This window comes from Lissotriton helveticus, chromosome 5_1, assembly GCF_964261635.1.
Source record: "Lissotriton helveticus chromosome 5_1, aLisHel1.1, whole genome shotgun sequence".
In the NCBI taxonomy this organism is placed as follows: domain Eukaryota; kingdom Metazoa; phylum Chordata; class Amphibia; order Caudata; family Salamandridae; genus Lissotriton; species Lissotriton helveticus.
In genome coordinates, this window is record NC_136065.1 from 1,912,775,321 (window position 1) to 1,912,793,340 (window position 18,020).

General features: G+C 44.5%; 1 protein-coding gene across 1 annotated transcript in view; it reads left to right on the top strand.

Moving 5' to 3' along the window:
- Positions 1-18,020, top strand: part of LOC144755999 (keratin, type I cytoskeletal 19-like) — a 128,310-nt gene that overhangs the window by 82,848 nt on the left and 27,442 nt on the right. The window contains exon 2 of the mRNA XM_078645473.1: positions 8,717-8,799. Within this exon, the coding sequence (XP_078501599.1) occupies positions 8,717-8,799 (83 nt within the window). The remainder of the gene's footprint in view (positions 1-8,716; positions 8,800-18,020) is intronic.

Genomic DNA, 18,020 nt, shown 5'->3' on the forward strand with positions numbered 1-18,020 from the left:
GAGGACACGAGACGTCTTTACTTTTTGGAAGGCGGGCGCTAGTCGCCCGGCCGTATTTATTAAAGTATGAAATTAAAAAAGGTTTTAATTGCATAATCAACAATTTATAAAAAAATTCAGCAGGACATTTAGGTACATACTCTTAGCAACAAGTTTGAGAGCCTGACTTTAACAAAACTCTATACATGTTGTTCCTAACTTATACTAAACATCCTCATCTAGAATTTTTGTACATTTCTGGCCATATGGCAGGGTCACTACCGGTGTCAGGTCCTACAAGCTGCGCCTCCCCTCTGGATGTGCGCATGCGCAGTGTTACCCCGGGAATTGCCCGGTCTACGCCCTGAACTCCATTTACCCACTAAAGGAGGGCCCTTACTCTGCGCCGGTGGCGTCATGAGTCCACGCGCGCGGGGTGGCTACCAGCCTAAGGAAAGCGTGAACTACTCCTACCCGCGCTCCTTTGCTTTGCAGCATCTATTACCTTGCCCCTGGAGTTGTGGGAGTGGCCCGCAGGCTCCTCCCCCTGGGCGGGAACCTCCATAGGATGATGCCCGCCCCCTCAGACCTCAAAATATGTGCTCACCGATAATGACCTTACCGCCACAGGCCAGCATTGTTAACCGACGATCTGGCCTCCCCCTGCCTAGGTCTACCCTACTAAGTTCTCCCTTTAGTAACCCCTTCCAGCCAGGCCCCGACATCATCAGACCACAGGACCCTCCCTTCCTCCGTCACATGGACTCCCGTTACCAGGCAGAGCCAATACACCCATTACCAGGTAGAACCAATACACCCATGTTGGATCATCTGCAGGCCGAGTGGGGGCTTGAAATAGTTTGTCCCACCGTGTGTTGATCCCCTTTATCGAGTGATTCAACACCCTGACCGAGTCCCTGCCACCCCGGGATAAGTTGAGACCCTACCACCGTGCCACCCAAGTCCTGAAGACCCACCCACAGTGGAGAAGAACCCATCAATGAGTATTCGCCTCCTTAGTTTGGCCAATTCAGCCCCCCCTAGGTGAAGTATCACCGCTGACAGGAGGTCGGGCTGCTGAGCTATAAGTCCCTGAAAGAAGCTCCTGAACTGACCATGGCACAGACCCTCCAACCAACTCTTCCCTGTCCTGCGTCCAGCTTGTTGTTTGTGCTGGCCCATTGTAGCTCCACCACCTCTGGTGATGAGTCCCTCCCCTGCGTGACAGGTTTGAGAAAACTGCAGCAACCAGGAAAAGACCAAGAAAACATGTGTGACAAATTCCCACTTCCACCGTAAGGAATGGGTAGCACTTACACCTGCCAGGAATACCTGGGCCCTTGGTGTCCTCTTTCTCGATGTTTGCTTCCCATTTTTGTCCACCAGCTGTTGATGTTGCGGTGTGGAGCACTCCTCCGATATCCGCCCTGGACCCAGCCGTGACTGACGTAAGCATCCCTTGGGCTGTCCACCTGTTGCAGCCATTGTAATGTGGGGCACTCCAGGTATTCACCATGGACCCGGTCATACATAAATTGGAAAGATAGACACACACCATTAGTGTTCCGGCAATAACTGCTGTACACGCATTAACTTACATTACCATCAGTCGCTAGTTTTAGATAATCTTAGTGCCAGGTCACCACACATTAACACGTCGATGGAAACTGTTAACCCTGGTAAGCTGTAAAATTGGCCTCCAATTTTCACAATCATTGTTCCACGAGAGAGTTGTGCTGCGGGCGAGGACATCGCCTCTTAATCCTGGTTTTCTACCCACGTCTTTATGCATAGGATCTTATGTGTAAAACAAGACAGCCTACTTAACAGTGCAGCATCCCAATCTTTAGCTAAAAGAATTAGCACAGCCCCATCTCCGCCAGGCCATACGCTGGCCCCAGGACCGTTTCCGCTCGCCACTTTGGCTTCTGGGAGATATCATCCCAGCCAACCGGACATGATCACATGGATCCCCAGAACTACCTGATGATGCCGCAACCAGGCTCTTGGGCCCCTTTTAGGTGCGACATCAGGGAGCGTATCGCTATCAGGACCCCAAGTAGTCTGTCCAAAGGCTCTAGGCCCCGTCTCTATGCCATTCGTGGTTCCCCCACCATGTTATTAATACGTGGCTTTGGTACCCCCCTAGAGCTCAACGTATATGGTGCTAAATTACAGTGTGCTAAATAAGTTTCCACACTGTAAATATTCGCCTCAAATCTCATCATAGGCTCAACGTATCTTGTGCCAATTTACTTGTGTGTGAAATAAGTTTACTGACTGAACTAAAGGGGTGTGTTTAGTACAAATACTTCTATTTGTTGGCATACCCCTGTTCTTTTCCCCTTATTCATCCATGATTTTAAAGACTGGTAAAACAAGCTGCTCTATATTCCCTCATGATGTTGACTCCAACCTATCATCCATGAATGGTCGTTTGGACAGGTGCAGTGATTAGACTGGTGCAATGTCCCCCCTAGGATAATGAACAGCACCCATGGTAATCACCCCCAACAATGTTTGGCTTTCCGCTTTGGCTTGCACAGGGAACTGGGACCCGGGAAACTGGCTCTCTGCCTCGTCAAGCCTTACCTTTAGATGTCGTTAATCCCCAAGTTGACCCCAAGAGAGGATGGTATCCCTATTCGTGAATGGTTCCATGACTGTTCTAACTATCACCTAGCAGACACCAATGATAGTCGTTCTATAGTGTCAAAATTTGACTTATGTCAATAGCTGTTCCTTGCGTAAGAGAAATCAGCAGCAACCATGGCTTGGATAAAGTATTGCAAGTGCCTAGAGGACATCAATGAAGCAGGCCAGGACTGTCAACATCCCTCTGATTCTCCAGGTGAAATTTAATGTCACCCATGTAGCCTGAGCTCTAATTTAGGCAATGAATGGTCCCAAACTGAAATCATCAACTGAATGACCTGACGTCTTGAGCGCCGACAAAGCACCTTTTGGATAACCCACGATGGGGCCCGTCCCATCAGGGAGCTGCGTCTGCCTTGTGAATTCTACCAAAGCACAACCCGAGCCTTTTAAAAAGCCCAAGCTCCATACTGATGACTCCCCCCCCAGCATGTGGGTGCGATCCAGTTGAATACAGTGAATACTGCCAGTGTTAATTTAAGATAGAGTAAGTGCCCCAGTTTTGAGCTGACTGGACTCTTAAATGCGTGAAAAGCTGGGTAAGTGCTATTTTACCACATTTGTGTTAAAATGGTTACCGGTGAAAGGAACTTTTAAGGTACAAGTCTAATTTCGGCTAGAAAGGCAGCAGCGTGCCCCCTAATATCCTTAATGTAAACAATAGAACACAATAACATACACAAAGTAATATAACAAGAAAATTAAATTTAACAGGGCACATCATCACGAAATAGTCAAACTGAATCCAACCCAACAGCTATAGGCCAGCGCAGTAGTTTGCAATAATGAAGTACAAACTCCGCAACACAAAAATTAGCAGAACACATCACCCTCACCTTAAAAGTCACACAATTTGGTAACAACAAACCCTGCCTTAATTTACAAAGGACATAACCATGTTCTGTGATCTGGGACATTCTGGTGTGTGTTTAAAATTACTTCACGCTGTCTCACAGATTTATCTTAAACGAAGGGCATTTACACGTGCTTCAGCCTCCCCCCCTCTCGCAGTGCGTATGTCTTCTCTTCCCGCGCATTTAACAATGGGAGTTTTGACCTTGAGCAGACGTTTGGATTTCAGAATTCCCTGCTTTAGTATAAAGGCAGCTGCATAAATGTTTAATGAATCAGACCCCTAAGTCTACTGTAGAATGGAGATTTATACTCTATTAAACCTGATCTTCCTATGCCCATTAGCCGATAATTTCACCCCGGAGTGTAATATAAACCGTTGTATGCTCAATACTAATAAAATTGCGTGTAAACTTTACTCTTTATTACTAAACATTATATGCTTCTGTCTGGCGGAAAACCATAATGAATTCCTCGCTCTTCAGTTTATCGGGATTGCTTACGCTGTAAAACGCCTACAGCGTCGGCTATTGGCTGCGTTTTCCCTACCCAAAATTATGAAACTATTCCTAATTTAAGTGAAATTGACATGCTAATTTCTCTGGGAACAAGCAGACTGTAGAAGTAAAATTCCACCCAGGTCAGCGGTATGGGAACCTACACCTCAGGGATGATATTTTATTTATTCTATTTTTCCATCTCTACATTACACCCTCAGGCACGGGCTAGTAAGTGATTCTCCCAGGATCCCCTAAGGCAGTCCTATTGATGAAAAAAGGGGCGTCGTACAAAGCGCCAGTTACCTTACATAAAACCTTCACCTTGGGACATTACATTATTTTTAATGACATGGTGTAACACGTTATTGGCTGGTTGGGGTTACATTTAGGAATGTACAAACCCACGAGAAATTCTTATATCACATTATTTGTCTAGCCTACCTGGCGCCTTTGAAAGACCCCTTACTTCACTGATTTATTGCCTAACTGGGCTTTCGCCCACAGCCAACACGATGCAAAGGACAGGACACCAAAGAATCTTCACTGACGAAGATACAACGCACACATCTCTGCAGTAGGCCCCGCCACCCCCTGATCTATGTTACCAGTCTAAAATTCGACTATTAGGCATTTATGGTAGCAATTTTTACTGTGTCAATACTGTACTCGAAGACATAGAAAACTCTAAATTAAGCATGTTTCTATGAAGGAAGTCTAATTAAGCATTTCGATTCACTGCTTAACACTGAGCTTCGCATGAATATGGTGTGATATCCGGCCCAGAACCATTTCCCCCTCACTCTATACACTTCCGGTGCTGCGGTAACACTGGTAGTATTCAGTGCCTTAAACAGAGACCCCTTTCACTGCCGCTCTACGCACCCCTCACTGCGGTGCTATTCATCCACCAGAAGAAAATCAAAGCCATGTGACCATAAAAAACTCCCAGTGCAACCGAGAACACATGTGACTGCTCCTGGCTGAAGTCATCTTTTTTGGGTGCTAATCCGGTTCCCTGGATAGTTAAGGGGTGTGTATGTAACTACTATCACAGCCGTGATTATGCTCCACCACTACTTTAGGCTTGCAGGCTCGTGCACACATGGTTTTGACACCACAGGAAAGGACCCACGTGTCCAGTTTTATGGTATCAACTTGACTTTAGGAGGGTGCCCTCACACAGGAAAACATGTTTTATTTCACCCTGGACAAGCAATTGTAGGAAAACACAGCGTGAGAAAGTATGCATGGCCTGGCATCACTGAGGATTAAGATTTGCACATGAGTTAATTCTTGAAATCACAAACTGTGGCACTGAATTCCCCCCCCCCCCCAAATATTATCCGTGGTCACCGACATAGCGGACATGCCATGAAACTAATACCGCAATACTCATTATTGACCTGATTCACAAACCTTTTTAGTGAAGTCCTGCCACAACTGTGGGTGAGACTTACTCTTGAATTTCCAAGCGCAAGAAAATCCTTGCGGAAGAAAAACCTTGAGAATCAGGCCCGTAACTAGACAATATTGGCACCAAATATGAGTTTGATATGCTAGACAAGGCATTTTTGGCATTACTAATCGCGCAGTGGTTAGATACATTAGAGAGGTCCCAATGTACTGAGCTCCCGAGAGAGCTGTTCCACAGCATGAACACACATGCTCTCCGAGTCACGCACCAGGACTGCAACTTTACTCGACAGAGCGGCGCAGAGTGGCCGCTCCCATCAATACAGGATCACAGCAGAGGCTTGAAGGACACAATCTAGACACTCGGCTGACGGAGGACTAGGAACACAGGGTGATGCAAACTGCCAATCATTTACTCCCGGCTGCAACCCCAACTGAACACTCTCCGCTGCCATTTAAACCGAACCCTGTCTGTTGCAAGCTACCGGCCGTCTAGGCCACCGCGTGGCATCCGCCGAAGCAAGCCCGCAAACCCCCCCCCAGTGCTGTACTTGTGCTCTCGCACCCCGCCCACACAACCATTTTTCACCACAGTGCACCTTTCCCCCTTTATTCCGCCTACATGAGCACCACATAGGCGCCTAGCATGCGCAGGCCCACAGCAAGCTCACCTTTGTTTCGCCCCCAGACCGAGTCGTGCCCCTACTGGAGCCCTATTCTGGGTTGGCGTGTTGTTCTTGTTCGCCACGGCACTCCATGGACGCCTCCACACCCGCCGCCTCTTAAAGACGATCATTTCCCGGCGGCTGCCCAACGACGCTGGTCTTCCCGGCGACACTGCTGGGCGGCTGCTCCTAGCTCCACGCTGCCGACTCACGTCCCTGAAAAACAAAGGGAAAAGATTAACAAAACAAAGCAGCCCCGAGCGCGGGGCACACCGTTTCGGCGAGGGAGCGTCCAGGGACAAGGGGGTCTCCTGGGCGCTCCCTATCTCTTTATTCCTGAGGGGCCAGGTGGCCCCTCCTCTAGCCCGCCCCCCCTGACCCGGACCCACTTCCCAGGATCCGGGTCAAGGGGGCCGCCAGCCAATCGGCGGTGGGCCGCGCCCCCCAGGGCACGCCCCCACCGCCGAGTGGCAACAAAGGAGACAGTGGGGGCGACGGTCGCCGCGCCGCCATGCGTGCGGGGGGGCCGAGGGCCCCCCCTTTTCAGTCTGCTCTCCATCCAAGGCAATGAGTTGTAGCCCCACATGCTGGCACCATTATCCTGTTCTATGCCACACTCTATATGCAGCCGCCTGCATTGCATTCCTTTTTGTCCGGACATTGGCATGTGGTGCAATGCAAATTACAAAAAATCCCAGTCACCCAATGAAAGAAGAAAGACCCCTCTCATTTGCAAGCAGGCTCTGCTCAGGTCTGTGCCCCTCTATGGTGCTGCCCACCCTCACCTTGACAGCCCTAAAGAGTCTGACACTGAGGGTCAGACTGAGGCCTCTGACCATGACTGCAGAAAGCTTCTGTCCTTCATCCGTTGCTGGAGAAGGACTAGAGGTACTTGGAACCCTCGCCATGTCTTAGGAAGGGACTGGGATTACCGAGGGCATGATTGGTGCCCTGTGTCAGTGCTGCACGATCAGCAGCTCCAGTGTTTGTGCTGCTGCGTCTCTGTAAGGACCAATGTCCATGTGACAGGTCAGTGTTGTTACCCCTGTGTCATTGTCCTAGTGACTATCACCATGAATAACTTAGGGGCATATTATCAAGGGACAGCGTTAATCGCCGCTTTAGCGGCAGGAAACTGCCGCTAAAACGGCGATAATGGGCTTGATAATATGCCGTAGAGAATTCCAATAGAAGCCCATGTTAACACCAGAACATGGGCTTCTTTTGGAATTCTCAAGGGCATATTATCAAGCCCATTATCGCCGCTTTAGCGGCAGTTTCCTGCCGCTAAAGCGGCGATAATTTTAATGTTGTTCCTTGATAATATGCCCCAATGTGTGTGCAAGTGCCCGTGTTGGTGCTCCAGTGTCAGCATCTCAGATTATTATTTGTGCCACGCATTAAATAAAATAAAATTAGTAAATTCCACATTTGTAATGTGCGAATTTAGCACCACTAAGGGTGTCAAGGCGCTAAGGCCATCGGGGGGATTAAGAGAGCTATTGCCTAGAGTCACATGATGCTGAGCTGAGCTGCCGCTGGCGATCGAACCGCTAGCCCTGCGCTCCATAGTCAGCCGCTCTCACCGTGGCGCCACACCTCTCCCACTTTAATGTCTCTTTTCACTTGTTGAGGCCTATATGGCAATGTTAGTTTCCCTATGTCATGTCAATGTTGATGGCTCTGTGAGAGCGTCGTAGTTGCATCACCCTGGTGTCAGCGCTCTGTGTTGGTCTCTTTAACCGCCCCCTGGCCAGTGCCAAAGTCTGGGCTCCCCAGTGTCATTGTTCCTGTGCCAGCATTGCTGTCCTTCTGCCAGTATCAGCGAACAAGCGTCAGTGTTCCAATAAGTGTCACATTCATTACTTATATAATACCTATAGCACCGGTGCCTACTTCAAAGCACTAAGCGGGAACAAAAACAGGAAGTAGAGATAGGAGGGTTAGGGAAGATGAAAGATTCCTGGTGGCACCAGGAAAAAAAATAGGCAGAGTGGTGACCACGAAGTGAAAAATAAACGTTTGGAGGTAAGAGTTTATTTAAGGTAGAATAATAAACCATTTGAAAAAGGTGAAATATGGCAAGTCAGGACAAAGCACAGATTATAACACTGCCTTATGCCGCCTCATAATTATCTATAACACACCCTCATTTGCATTTTGTTATGTTCAACTTATAGAAAAATGTTGCCGCTATGGAAATACATGTTTTATACCGCACTGCTTCCCTTGAATATACGCTTGAATGCCACGTTTTTCTCAGCAATGGAGGTTTTAAGATGATCTGAGTGGTGCATTCACAAAAACACTTTTTATTGAGCTACACCTCTTACAAAACCACAGTTCCTCTGTTGACCTGGCAGCCCGGTGGCCACGGCGCATATGATGATTTGTGTTGACTTGTGTTTTGTAAAGCGCGGCAATTACCCGATCGGGCATCCTGGCGCTATTCTGTACTCCCACTAGACATAAGATATTTATAATTTTGAATCATGGCTATGTCCGTAAATATTTCTTGAATTAAAATATGCATTGTGAGAATGAAACAAAGGTGTGTGGTTGTGGGATAGCATACAAATCAAAAGTTATGTTCAGAACACAGAGTTATCACAATAGAAATGTAACACTGACCAGAGACTCTGTGTTTTACAGATCGTGGCTGGGCGCCTGAACAAAGCGCGGATCAACCTACAGATGGACAACGCCAAACTGGCGTCAGACGACTTCAGCATCAAGTATGTTCATGAAAAAAACGGAGGGAGCTGGATGGTCCAGGGTTGGGCATGTGTGAGATCTTGACTGCAAGATCCAGGGACGGACAGTGGTGACCATAGATCAGTGCCATTGGCATGGTAACTTTTTATTGACCCACGCGAGATGCGTGGGAGCATCAAAGTACATACACATCATCCTCGATAGTTCTGACATTTATGTAACATTATTGGGTCCAATTAGCCTAGATCCTAAAAAAGATTTAATTCTATTTTCAGTTGTGATTTTGGGTGCGACTTACCTACGTATCTTTACCCAGTGGTGGCGGTGTCCACTGTGTAAGTATAGTTAGGAGGGTACTTCCATAGGAAATTGATTGTTTTGGATTGCTTATAATTTTGGTGCAGTTTGACAAATCTTCACAAAACATTCCAGAGAAGTACACAAAGGAGAAATTGCTTGACCGTTCACTATATATATAGGAGTATCTACTGCGCCTTTACTTATGTTTTTGAAGGTTAAAGCCCAGAACACTGGACACCGGTGACATAGTGAATGGCATAGAGGTATCTCAGAAGTCTCAATCGTGTTCTCTTACTGTCTCTTTGTTTTGTGTGTCCTGTATCAGCTGACATCCATCCGTGCACTTACTATTTAACCATTCACACATCCACTTACTTAGCCGTGCACTTTCACTCACTCATTTATTCACCCATCCATGCACTCACCCATCTCTATAACTGTTGACTAATTTTCAAGTTCACTCACTCGCCCATCCTCACACACAAATGTACAGATCAAACATAGACACTTTTGAATGTGTATTCGTGCTGATGCAAGTATGGCCATCTTTGAATGCTTCTTGCAAAACCTAAACTACAAAAGTCATTCAAACATGGCTGCCTATGCATCTGCAAGCATGGGCACTCAGGGGCAGCCTTCTTGACATGATAAAATAGAGCACAGTAAATATACATTGGCAAAGCCAACAGCTCTTCAGCCAATACCAGACATATTGGATTTATCAATAATTGCTACTAAACTCTTCAACCCAATATGGATTCCCTACCCCATATAAATCACTGCCTAAAATCCACTATCATCCCTCCAAAATAATAAAAGTTTCAAAATCTCAAACTCACACTTGACTGTTGCCTTGATGAGAAATGCAGTCTATCAAATATGCTGGCTCCAACTTATCAAACTATTTATCAAATTGAGCGATTCCAATACTGCTGTCCATGTTTCTGTCCTATCATGTACTGACTGGTTGTCTTTCAAAATACCAATTAACAAAATATTGTGAACGTCAAATAGATAAAAATAGTTGCAGTATACTTAACGTCACCTCTAGATACGTTGAGAATGTACATATCGTCAAGATAAGTATATGTGGAGTTAAGTAAATCTATAAATAGTCTTACCATCAAATTTTTTTTGCAATCTGTATTCTGGCTACAATATTTATGAAGGGAGAAGGATGGGGCTAGGCCAGGTGAAGCAGTGGGGTATGGCCTTTCTGGCATCATACTATTTCACAAGCTCTGAGACAATATTTTTGTCGCACTATATTTAAAACTCAAAATATTGATATTCTGGTGGTATACCACATTGACTATGGCAAATACTGTAAAATGATCCCACAGAATCTAGCCTTACACCACTAAAAAGTTTCATAAATAAATGCTGCGTACGTCATTTCTATTTCGAGGGATTACAATGGGATTTAATCACATATCCAAGTTCTAAGTACCAGGAACTGGCTCTCAACTGACTCATACAATAAAAGAGTACGCATCACACACAGGACCCTGAAATCATCAAGATACCCCGCATATAAACTAGAACATTTGTTGTGAGGCACTCCTGCCACGCCAATTGATCTGGAATAGAACAGCCGCCATCTTGAGTCTGGCTGGGATGCAGAATACTTGCGCATCACAGACATTATGAGTGCCCTGGCCGCCACAACCGTCACAATATTAGAAACTGAGGGGCATATTACCAAGGGCTAGTATCGCCGCTTTCTCGACGAATTGTGCACAGAAAGCGGCGATACTGCTAGAGCCCCATTAACAAGGGCACTTTAAAGCCTGGCCCAAGCCCACTTTGCATGTCGGCGATAAACATCGCTAATGACATGCAAAGTGGGCGTTCCCACTTCCAACCACACTAAAAATGTGGTTGGAGGTGGGAGCGCCCTATTACCAAGGAAGGCGATGGGAGGAAAAGACCTGCGGTAAACTCATTTATCGCAGGTCTCCCAACGCCTGCTCTGACCAGACGTTAGGCATTGATAACATGGGGGTGTGGATCATAAAGCTGAATCCACCCCCCCCATATTATCAAGGCCCACATTAGCGCATGAAAACAACGTTTGTTTTCATGCGCTAATGTGCCATATCGCCAACTATCGCCGGATTTCTATTCGACTGCCTGATGCGCATTGATAATTACGTGCTAAAAAGGCGATGAAATCCGGCGATTGCGGGCGATACGGGAATGTGCGTTGTGCGTTTTCCAATGCACTCCTCGGTAATATGCCCCAGAGTTACTTGCTCATGGAATATATTATGTTCTCAGCCATTACAGGCGCCACATACTGGGGGACCAGGTTTTCACCTGGTAAGTCATGATAACCGACGGGTGTTGACTGAGCCATCTTCACCTAGTAAATATTGATTGATTGATCAGCTGTCATTCACATCTTGCTTCCACCCAATATAGCGTAGTTTTTTCATACCTCTATGTGTTGCTTCCCTCTTGTGTGTTTAAACTGTGTTGTCTGTTTACCGTAATTCAAAGGTAATTTGTGCAATTAGAATCATATTTTCTTGTTATGAGCATTATTACTAAAATGGACTTTAATACCTATTCTAATTACCACTACCTGCTATGAACTAACTGTACGTTAAAAAAATAATAATAATCATGATTAGTTTATTATAAAATGTAACATTTTATTGCAATGATAAAGCCATCATGTTTAGGCAGCAGCAGGTTTTCCCCTCCTATTAGTGCGGCATATGCTTAAAAAAATTATAATTAACCTTTGCATCAGCTTGCTAAAGCCAGACTGTTGTTTTTGCTAATGCATATTTTGCTGCAGTGTTTTTTCCAAAATGTTAATGCAAGCAGTGCTGCAATATTTGTAATGTTATATATATCTGTGAAGCGCACTACCCCTGAAAGGGCTTCATGGTGTTCAGCAAGTGTGTGTGCCTAGCCCTGCCTAGGATAGGTTGGCTAATTGAATAGGTAAGTCTTCAGCTTCTTGCAAGATTCAATAAGGGAGGAGGAGAATCTAATATGGAGTGGGTGCTTGTCCCACACTTTAGCTATTTGAAGTGACAATGCAGGGTTGTAAGGCTCTTTGTGAAGGCAGAGCACAGGCTATGCAGGTGCAAGTGGGGATCTGCTCTCCTCTGCACCCCCGACCATCCTGCCTGCAGATGTACCACTCAGGCAAACCTAATCCCTCTATTGTGTGACTGTCTCGGAGGAATTCACAAAGTCTAACTGTCAGTTACACATAGTCATGTGACCCAGGCTATATTCACAAAGAGGCTAAAAGCAGAAAAATAGCAACTTTCTAAAAGTGGCTTTTTAAAAATTGTGATTAAAAATCTGACTTTGCTACTAAATAGGGCTTTTCACCCCAATGGCAAAGACACCAAACATGAACTGGCCAACTCTTCCCATGTGGAAATGACATTTATAAAATGTAATAAGGCAACTCCAATATTATTCAATATGGCTGAGACAGGCCTTGCAGTAGTAAAAAAGGAATTCAAGAGCTTTTTACTACCAGGACATGTCAAACTTAAAAGTACATATCTAACTATTTAAATACACTGCACCCTGCCCGGGGGCGGTCTAGGGCCTACCTTAGCAGTCACTCTGTATTGGCAAAATGTTTATTTTGGCAGGTCAACAAAATTGGAGACAAACGGGTTGCAATGGCAGGTCAGAGGCAAGTTTCAAGGGCTACTTACACAATCAGTGTTTCAAGCCCATTAGTAGCATTTAGTTTATAGGCCCTGGATGCATGTCGTACAACTTTACTAGGGACTTCCAAGTAAAATAAATATGCTAATTGGCTACATGCCAATTCCATCATGTTTTAGCAAGAAAGCACAAGCACTTTAGCACTGGTTAGCAGTGGTGAAGTGCACAAAGTCCTAAGGCCAACAAAAACAAATTCAGCAAAAATAGGTGATGTCCCTGCAGAAAGGGCCAAGTCCAACAGTTGGATAAAAACAAATGGATTCCCTGGTGTAGCAAAGGGTTTATATACGTTGTGGCAACAGCTTATCTTGCTATTTCACAACTAAGGAAAAGGCATGCACTAAAATCCCAATTTTTTTTTTACTGTTGCCAAATCACTTATAAAACTTGTACTAAGAGTTTGCAAAGTGTTTCTCACACACATTTTCCTTATTCTCATTACTAAGATAGATCACTACTATAGTTCTAAAAATGATCTACATGTGGCTTATCGGGTTTAAATCTAGACTTATATACCCCTTTTAGTTTTGGTAATAAACAAATCACCAGCATCCATAAAGTCACAAAGGTGTCAAAGCTCACTCACAAGGAAATGGCAGCTCTCTTTTCAGCGCCAACCAGCACCTCGAAAGAAATATCTGAACTTTAGAAAACATGCAATCTACATTGAAAAATAGTGGAGATAATAAATGTATAAAAATTGGTAAACTCTGGGATCCAGGGCCAGGCAATCGTGGGATGCAACACAAGTAATACAAACGTTTTGCACACCAGAACTTTGGATGTAATGACCTAACCCTTTTCTGATAATGAGAATTTGGGTCTGTCTGATTGGTGCCTTTGAACCTTGAAACTCATTGGTTATGTAGAGAATGGGATCCAATGTAGTAGCTTAAAGAAGATTTAACAGTTACAAAAGGTGAACATTGTCACTGCAGGTTGTCTTCGTTTGTATATAGATTATATTCCTGATTATATGGTGAGAACTTAAAAATGTTCCTACTGAACCACAGATATCCCACACGCAGACCACAAATATGAACTATTGTGTGTTCAAAACTCTGCACAGTCCAGATGTGAAAGGCGAAATATTGCCTGCCGATGTGAACAGCTACTATGTTTGGAGTCCTTAGTAATATTTGTGTAGTCTCCTATAGAACAAAGATCTTTCCTGATTCATCGAATCATCCTAGTTGCATTCTCAATAATAAGCTGTGTTCTTGAGAAAGGATAGAGAATCCTTCATATCCTCACTATTTCCAAATGACCTAAGGGGCACCATTTTCAAAGGCATTCTTTCTTCTGTAAACCTCTGTAAATTGCCACTCTTTGGTAATTATTCCAAAAGTTAACCCATGATTCCATGGTCCTGGGGAAGTGCTTCATGTGCTCTGTGCATGACTTGCTCTCTGATTCAGCCCGAGGCAACTCAGAGCTCCATGTACAACGTATGATCGTATCCATTTGTTAAAGGTGGGCATGAAAGCAGCCAGGTCCATGTGAATATTACTTTTTAATATAGGTCTTAAAACAGACCATTACAAGTACGAGGCTGTTCCATGATCGTTAAATACTCAGTGATTGTCTCTGCAAATACTGCGTCCGCAGACATTTTTCCAGGGGAGGGCAAAATGTTAACGTCATCACCATCCTCCGACATGATGTGTGCCAGGTGGGGCACAAGAAACTCTGGGACGCAGAACTGGGATAGACTCAATTAAATACCAGGAATCCAGGACATGTGACTGACCCTGCCAGAGGCCAACAAACACCACCTGTAGGGAAAACGCTAAACGTTCTGACAAGGTGCATTATCTCTGTCTGCTAGGTGTGCACACTTCCGGGTCCTCGATCCAACACCAATCAAGGCTGTCTTCAGCACGATTCGAATTTTATCAGAATACTTTAAAACAGCCTATGATTAAAGCACCAGATTAAATATACTGTATGCACAGTGTATGTTAGGGATTATTTGTAGCACACATATTTACCAATATTGGCTTCTTGGTGCTAGAATTCATGATAACTTTTATCCAAAGTTAAAGCACAACGTCAAAGTTAGTAATATATAATACAGCAATCACACACGCTACTGATTCGCCAATGGGTGCTCCCTTTACTAGAATTCCCCGGGCATTGCTAAATTTTACACACATTCAATTAATTTATACAAAATAAAATGGATAGGTCCAAATGTTAGCTATATTTTTTTGAAGAAACTTAGAGTCCCTCTATGTGTAGTCAATGTCAAACTGACAACGTGCGCACGTTTAGGGATACAATAATGGCCAGCTCCCTTATGCGGAAGCCAGGCACCGTAAATGTGTGGCACATGCGGGGCCCGCAGTGGTGGCACATCACAGGTCCAGGGATGCTGAGTCTTACACAGTGGTCGAAGTGGGGGGAAAAAAGTAGGGGAACAGTGGGCGGAGAATCAGAGGGTGGGAATAACCTATGGATTGAATCTGTGGGTGGAGCCAGAGGTGTGGCCAGAATGCGCAGACATCCCAATTTTTTATATTTGTTTGGCATTTCACTGCCCAGTTTAATCTACCAATGGATATACATGATTATTTGAGGTTATAATGAGTTATTGACATTAAAATATATTCACAAAGTGGGATATGCTTCTAATCACAGAATGTAACAAATACGATAAAATGTGGAAACACAAGCCATTTGTCTCCGAGCCATGGAGTTTCTGTCATCCGCACTACTCCCTTTTTCCACAACAGCAGTTCAAACATGAATGGCAAAATATCCTAGTTTGCAAATGTTTTCTCAAAAATTATGGCTCTGCCATATTTGCCTCATAATGCAAGATCTGCTGCACGATCTGCCCATTTAAACTATTAAATTGTTTATAGCTCAAACATATCAAAAGTTAATATAAAATGTGACTTGTGTTGCTGAGGAGTGGATGGCCTATTTTAAAGGGTGACTGGTCACCTTTCCCACTGATGCGTTTGTATGTTACACTGGTACTAATAAGGCAAAATCTTTCCAGAAACTTTTAGCATGTGTACACACGTCAAAATAATAAAATATCTGAAAATATACTGCATTAAGCTGCAGCATTTTTTTAATGCATAATTTAGTCAACACTACGGCATATTGTCATCCTTTGCTGCATAATTAATTCCAGTGGCCCCTCAGCAGGCAGCACATGTTAAAAGTGCTTGTGAATGAAGCAGAGAGACTGTGAAGTTTGCGAACTTAGTTTGGTGTGCGTGCAAATCCTGCATAGGCAAACCCTGGTGAGTTGCAGCTACTACTGCTGAAACAAGGCCAATGGAGGTACCTATGGGTGAGGCAGACTGGCCTCAAGGGCAGGGCCATCCATAATACTGGTGGTGTCCTGTGCATTAACGTTTGTTAGTGCCCCCCAATGACCACCTCTGCCATGGATTCCCTCACTACCACCCTTTAACTGTTCCCCCCAAGTTTCCATAACCACTCTCTCAGATGCATTTAATTTGATTTACAGTGCCACTCATACCATTGTAGGGTGTCAGAGCACTTTATATCACACACATTACACAGAGACAATCAATATGTGGGTAAATCACTGTATAGAAAATGTTACATAAGACTAAGGACTACAAGGTGTAGGAGTCACATGACAACCATACTAGTAGCCCGTATAGTTTTATAGTGATTGGTCTGGAGAAACACAATACCCGGAATTTAAAACGTAATACCCTGGTTGGGGGTTCTCCTTAATAATCAGAATTGATTTCTGTCCAAAAGAACACTTTTTGGGACATTAGGATAATCAAAGACTGGGAAGGGGAAGGTGGGGGGGTACATAATGCTCTAATTTATACCTTGCAGTTTGTAAGCAGCTCTTAGATGACAGTTAATAGCTCACTGTTCTAAGTTAGGATTTTAAATTATAAACTGCAAGTTACAAAAGGATCTCTATGACAAAAGCAGTAGCCCACTGACCTATTTACATTATGTGCACTTTGTGATCTGCATGGCGCATGTTCTTTGCAGCCGGTACATTAACCCTCTGACCTACCTTTCCCTGAGTCAAAACTTCCACTAGATAAAATTCTGATCTCTCTCTAGGAAGAACATTATTCACCAGAATCATCATGACATTTTTATTGTTGCCGAAAATTGCTGGAGGCCAGGAAGGAGGCAGCAAGCATTTTTAAAACCATAATATACTTGCAAACATGATGGCTCCACCTAAAGTCAGCACCCGGTGCGGTCACACTGGTTGCACCACCCTAGAGCTGGCCCTTCTCAAGGGTCCTGTGACCTCAGTGACTGTTGTTCTAGGGTGTGCTGCTTCATAGGCCTGCCCACAAGACTGGAGGTGAACTTCAGTATGGGTAGTGGTGGACAAGCCTTGAAGGTTAACCTACACTTGTCATGCTAGGGTCCACCTGCTGGTGCGAAGACACCAGGACTTCTAAGGTGTTGCGAAGCCTTCCAAGGTCTAGCATGTGATTGTGCTCTTGCAGGAGAGTGGTCTGGTGGCCTGGTTATTAAGGCTGAACCTGGTTCCCAGTTCCAAATTCAGCAGCTCTGACCATAGTGCCACATCCTCTCCCCCACACTGAACACGTACTGCTCCACTCAGAAAAACTCCCACTGTCTTCAACTACAACCCAATTGTTGCCCGCTATAAATACATGGATGGGGCTCAATTTAAATTACGCACTAGACAAGAGCAATATGCGGCCTACAAAAAAAACAGTAACAACATCCTGGAAAAAGCAAACACTTATAAGGAATGTAACATTTAGCAAACCATGGGAAATGTAAGCTGGAACAACATGGTTAGCTTAATGCTTTTACACTCACTATTCAGAAATCAGTGAGTGCTTTTGCCTGAAAAGTTAAGGACACGACTACAGGGCCCTGAATGGACTAATTTTAATGGCCATTGCTTATATCCTTACAAAACGTAAGCAGTATGGTAAAAAGACCACATCCCTGGACGCAGAGCCGCAGCACACATTTTGTTTTCCAATCCACACATTGCAGTACCTCCAGGATTGGTGCACTAGTTCCAAGTCCAGGGAAAACAAAGACAAGAAAACAAAAATGGCGCTTCACTGGCAAACTCTGTAAAAATGCCGCTAATGTGTTTCAGTGTGAATAAAATCAGTTTGGCCAGTTTGCTAACACTCTGTCTTACTTTATTTAGTTATTTATCTATTTTTCATATTTTTAGCCTTTTATTCCCAATGCTGCACTTTGGAATTAAAATGTCAGAAAA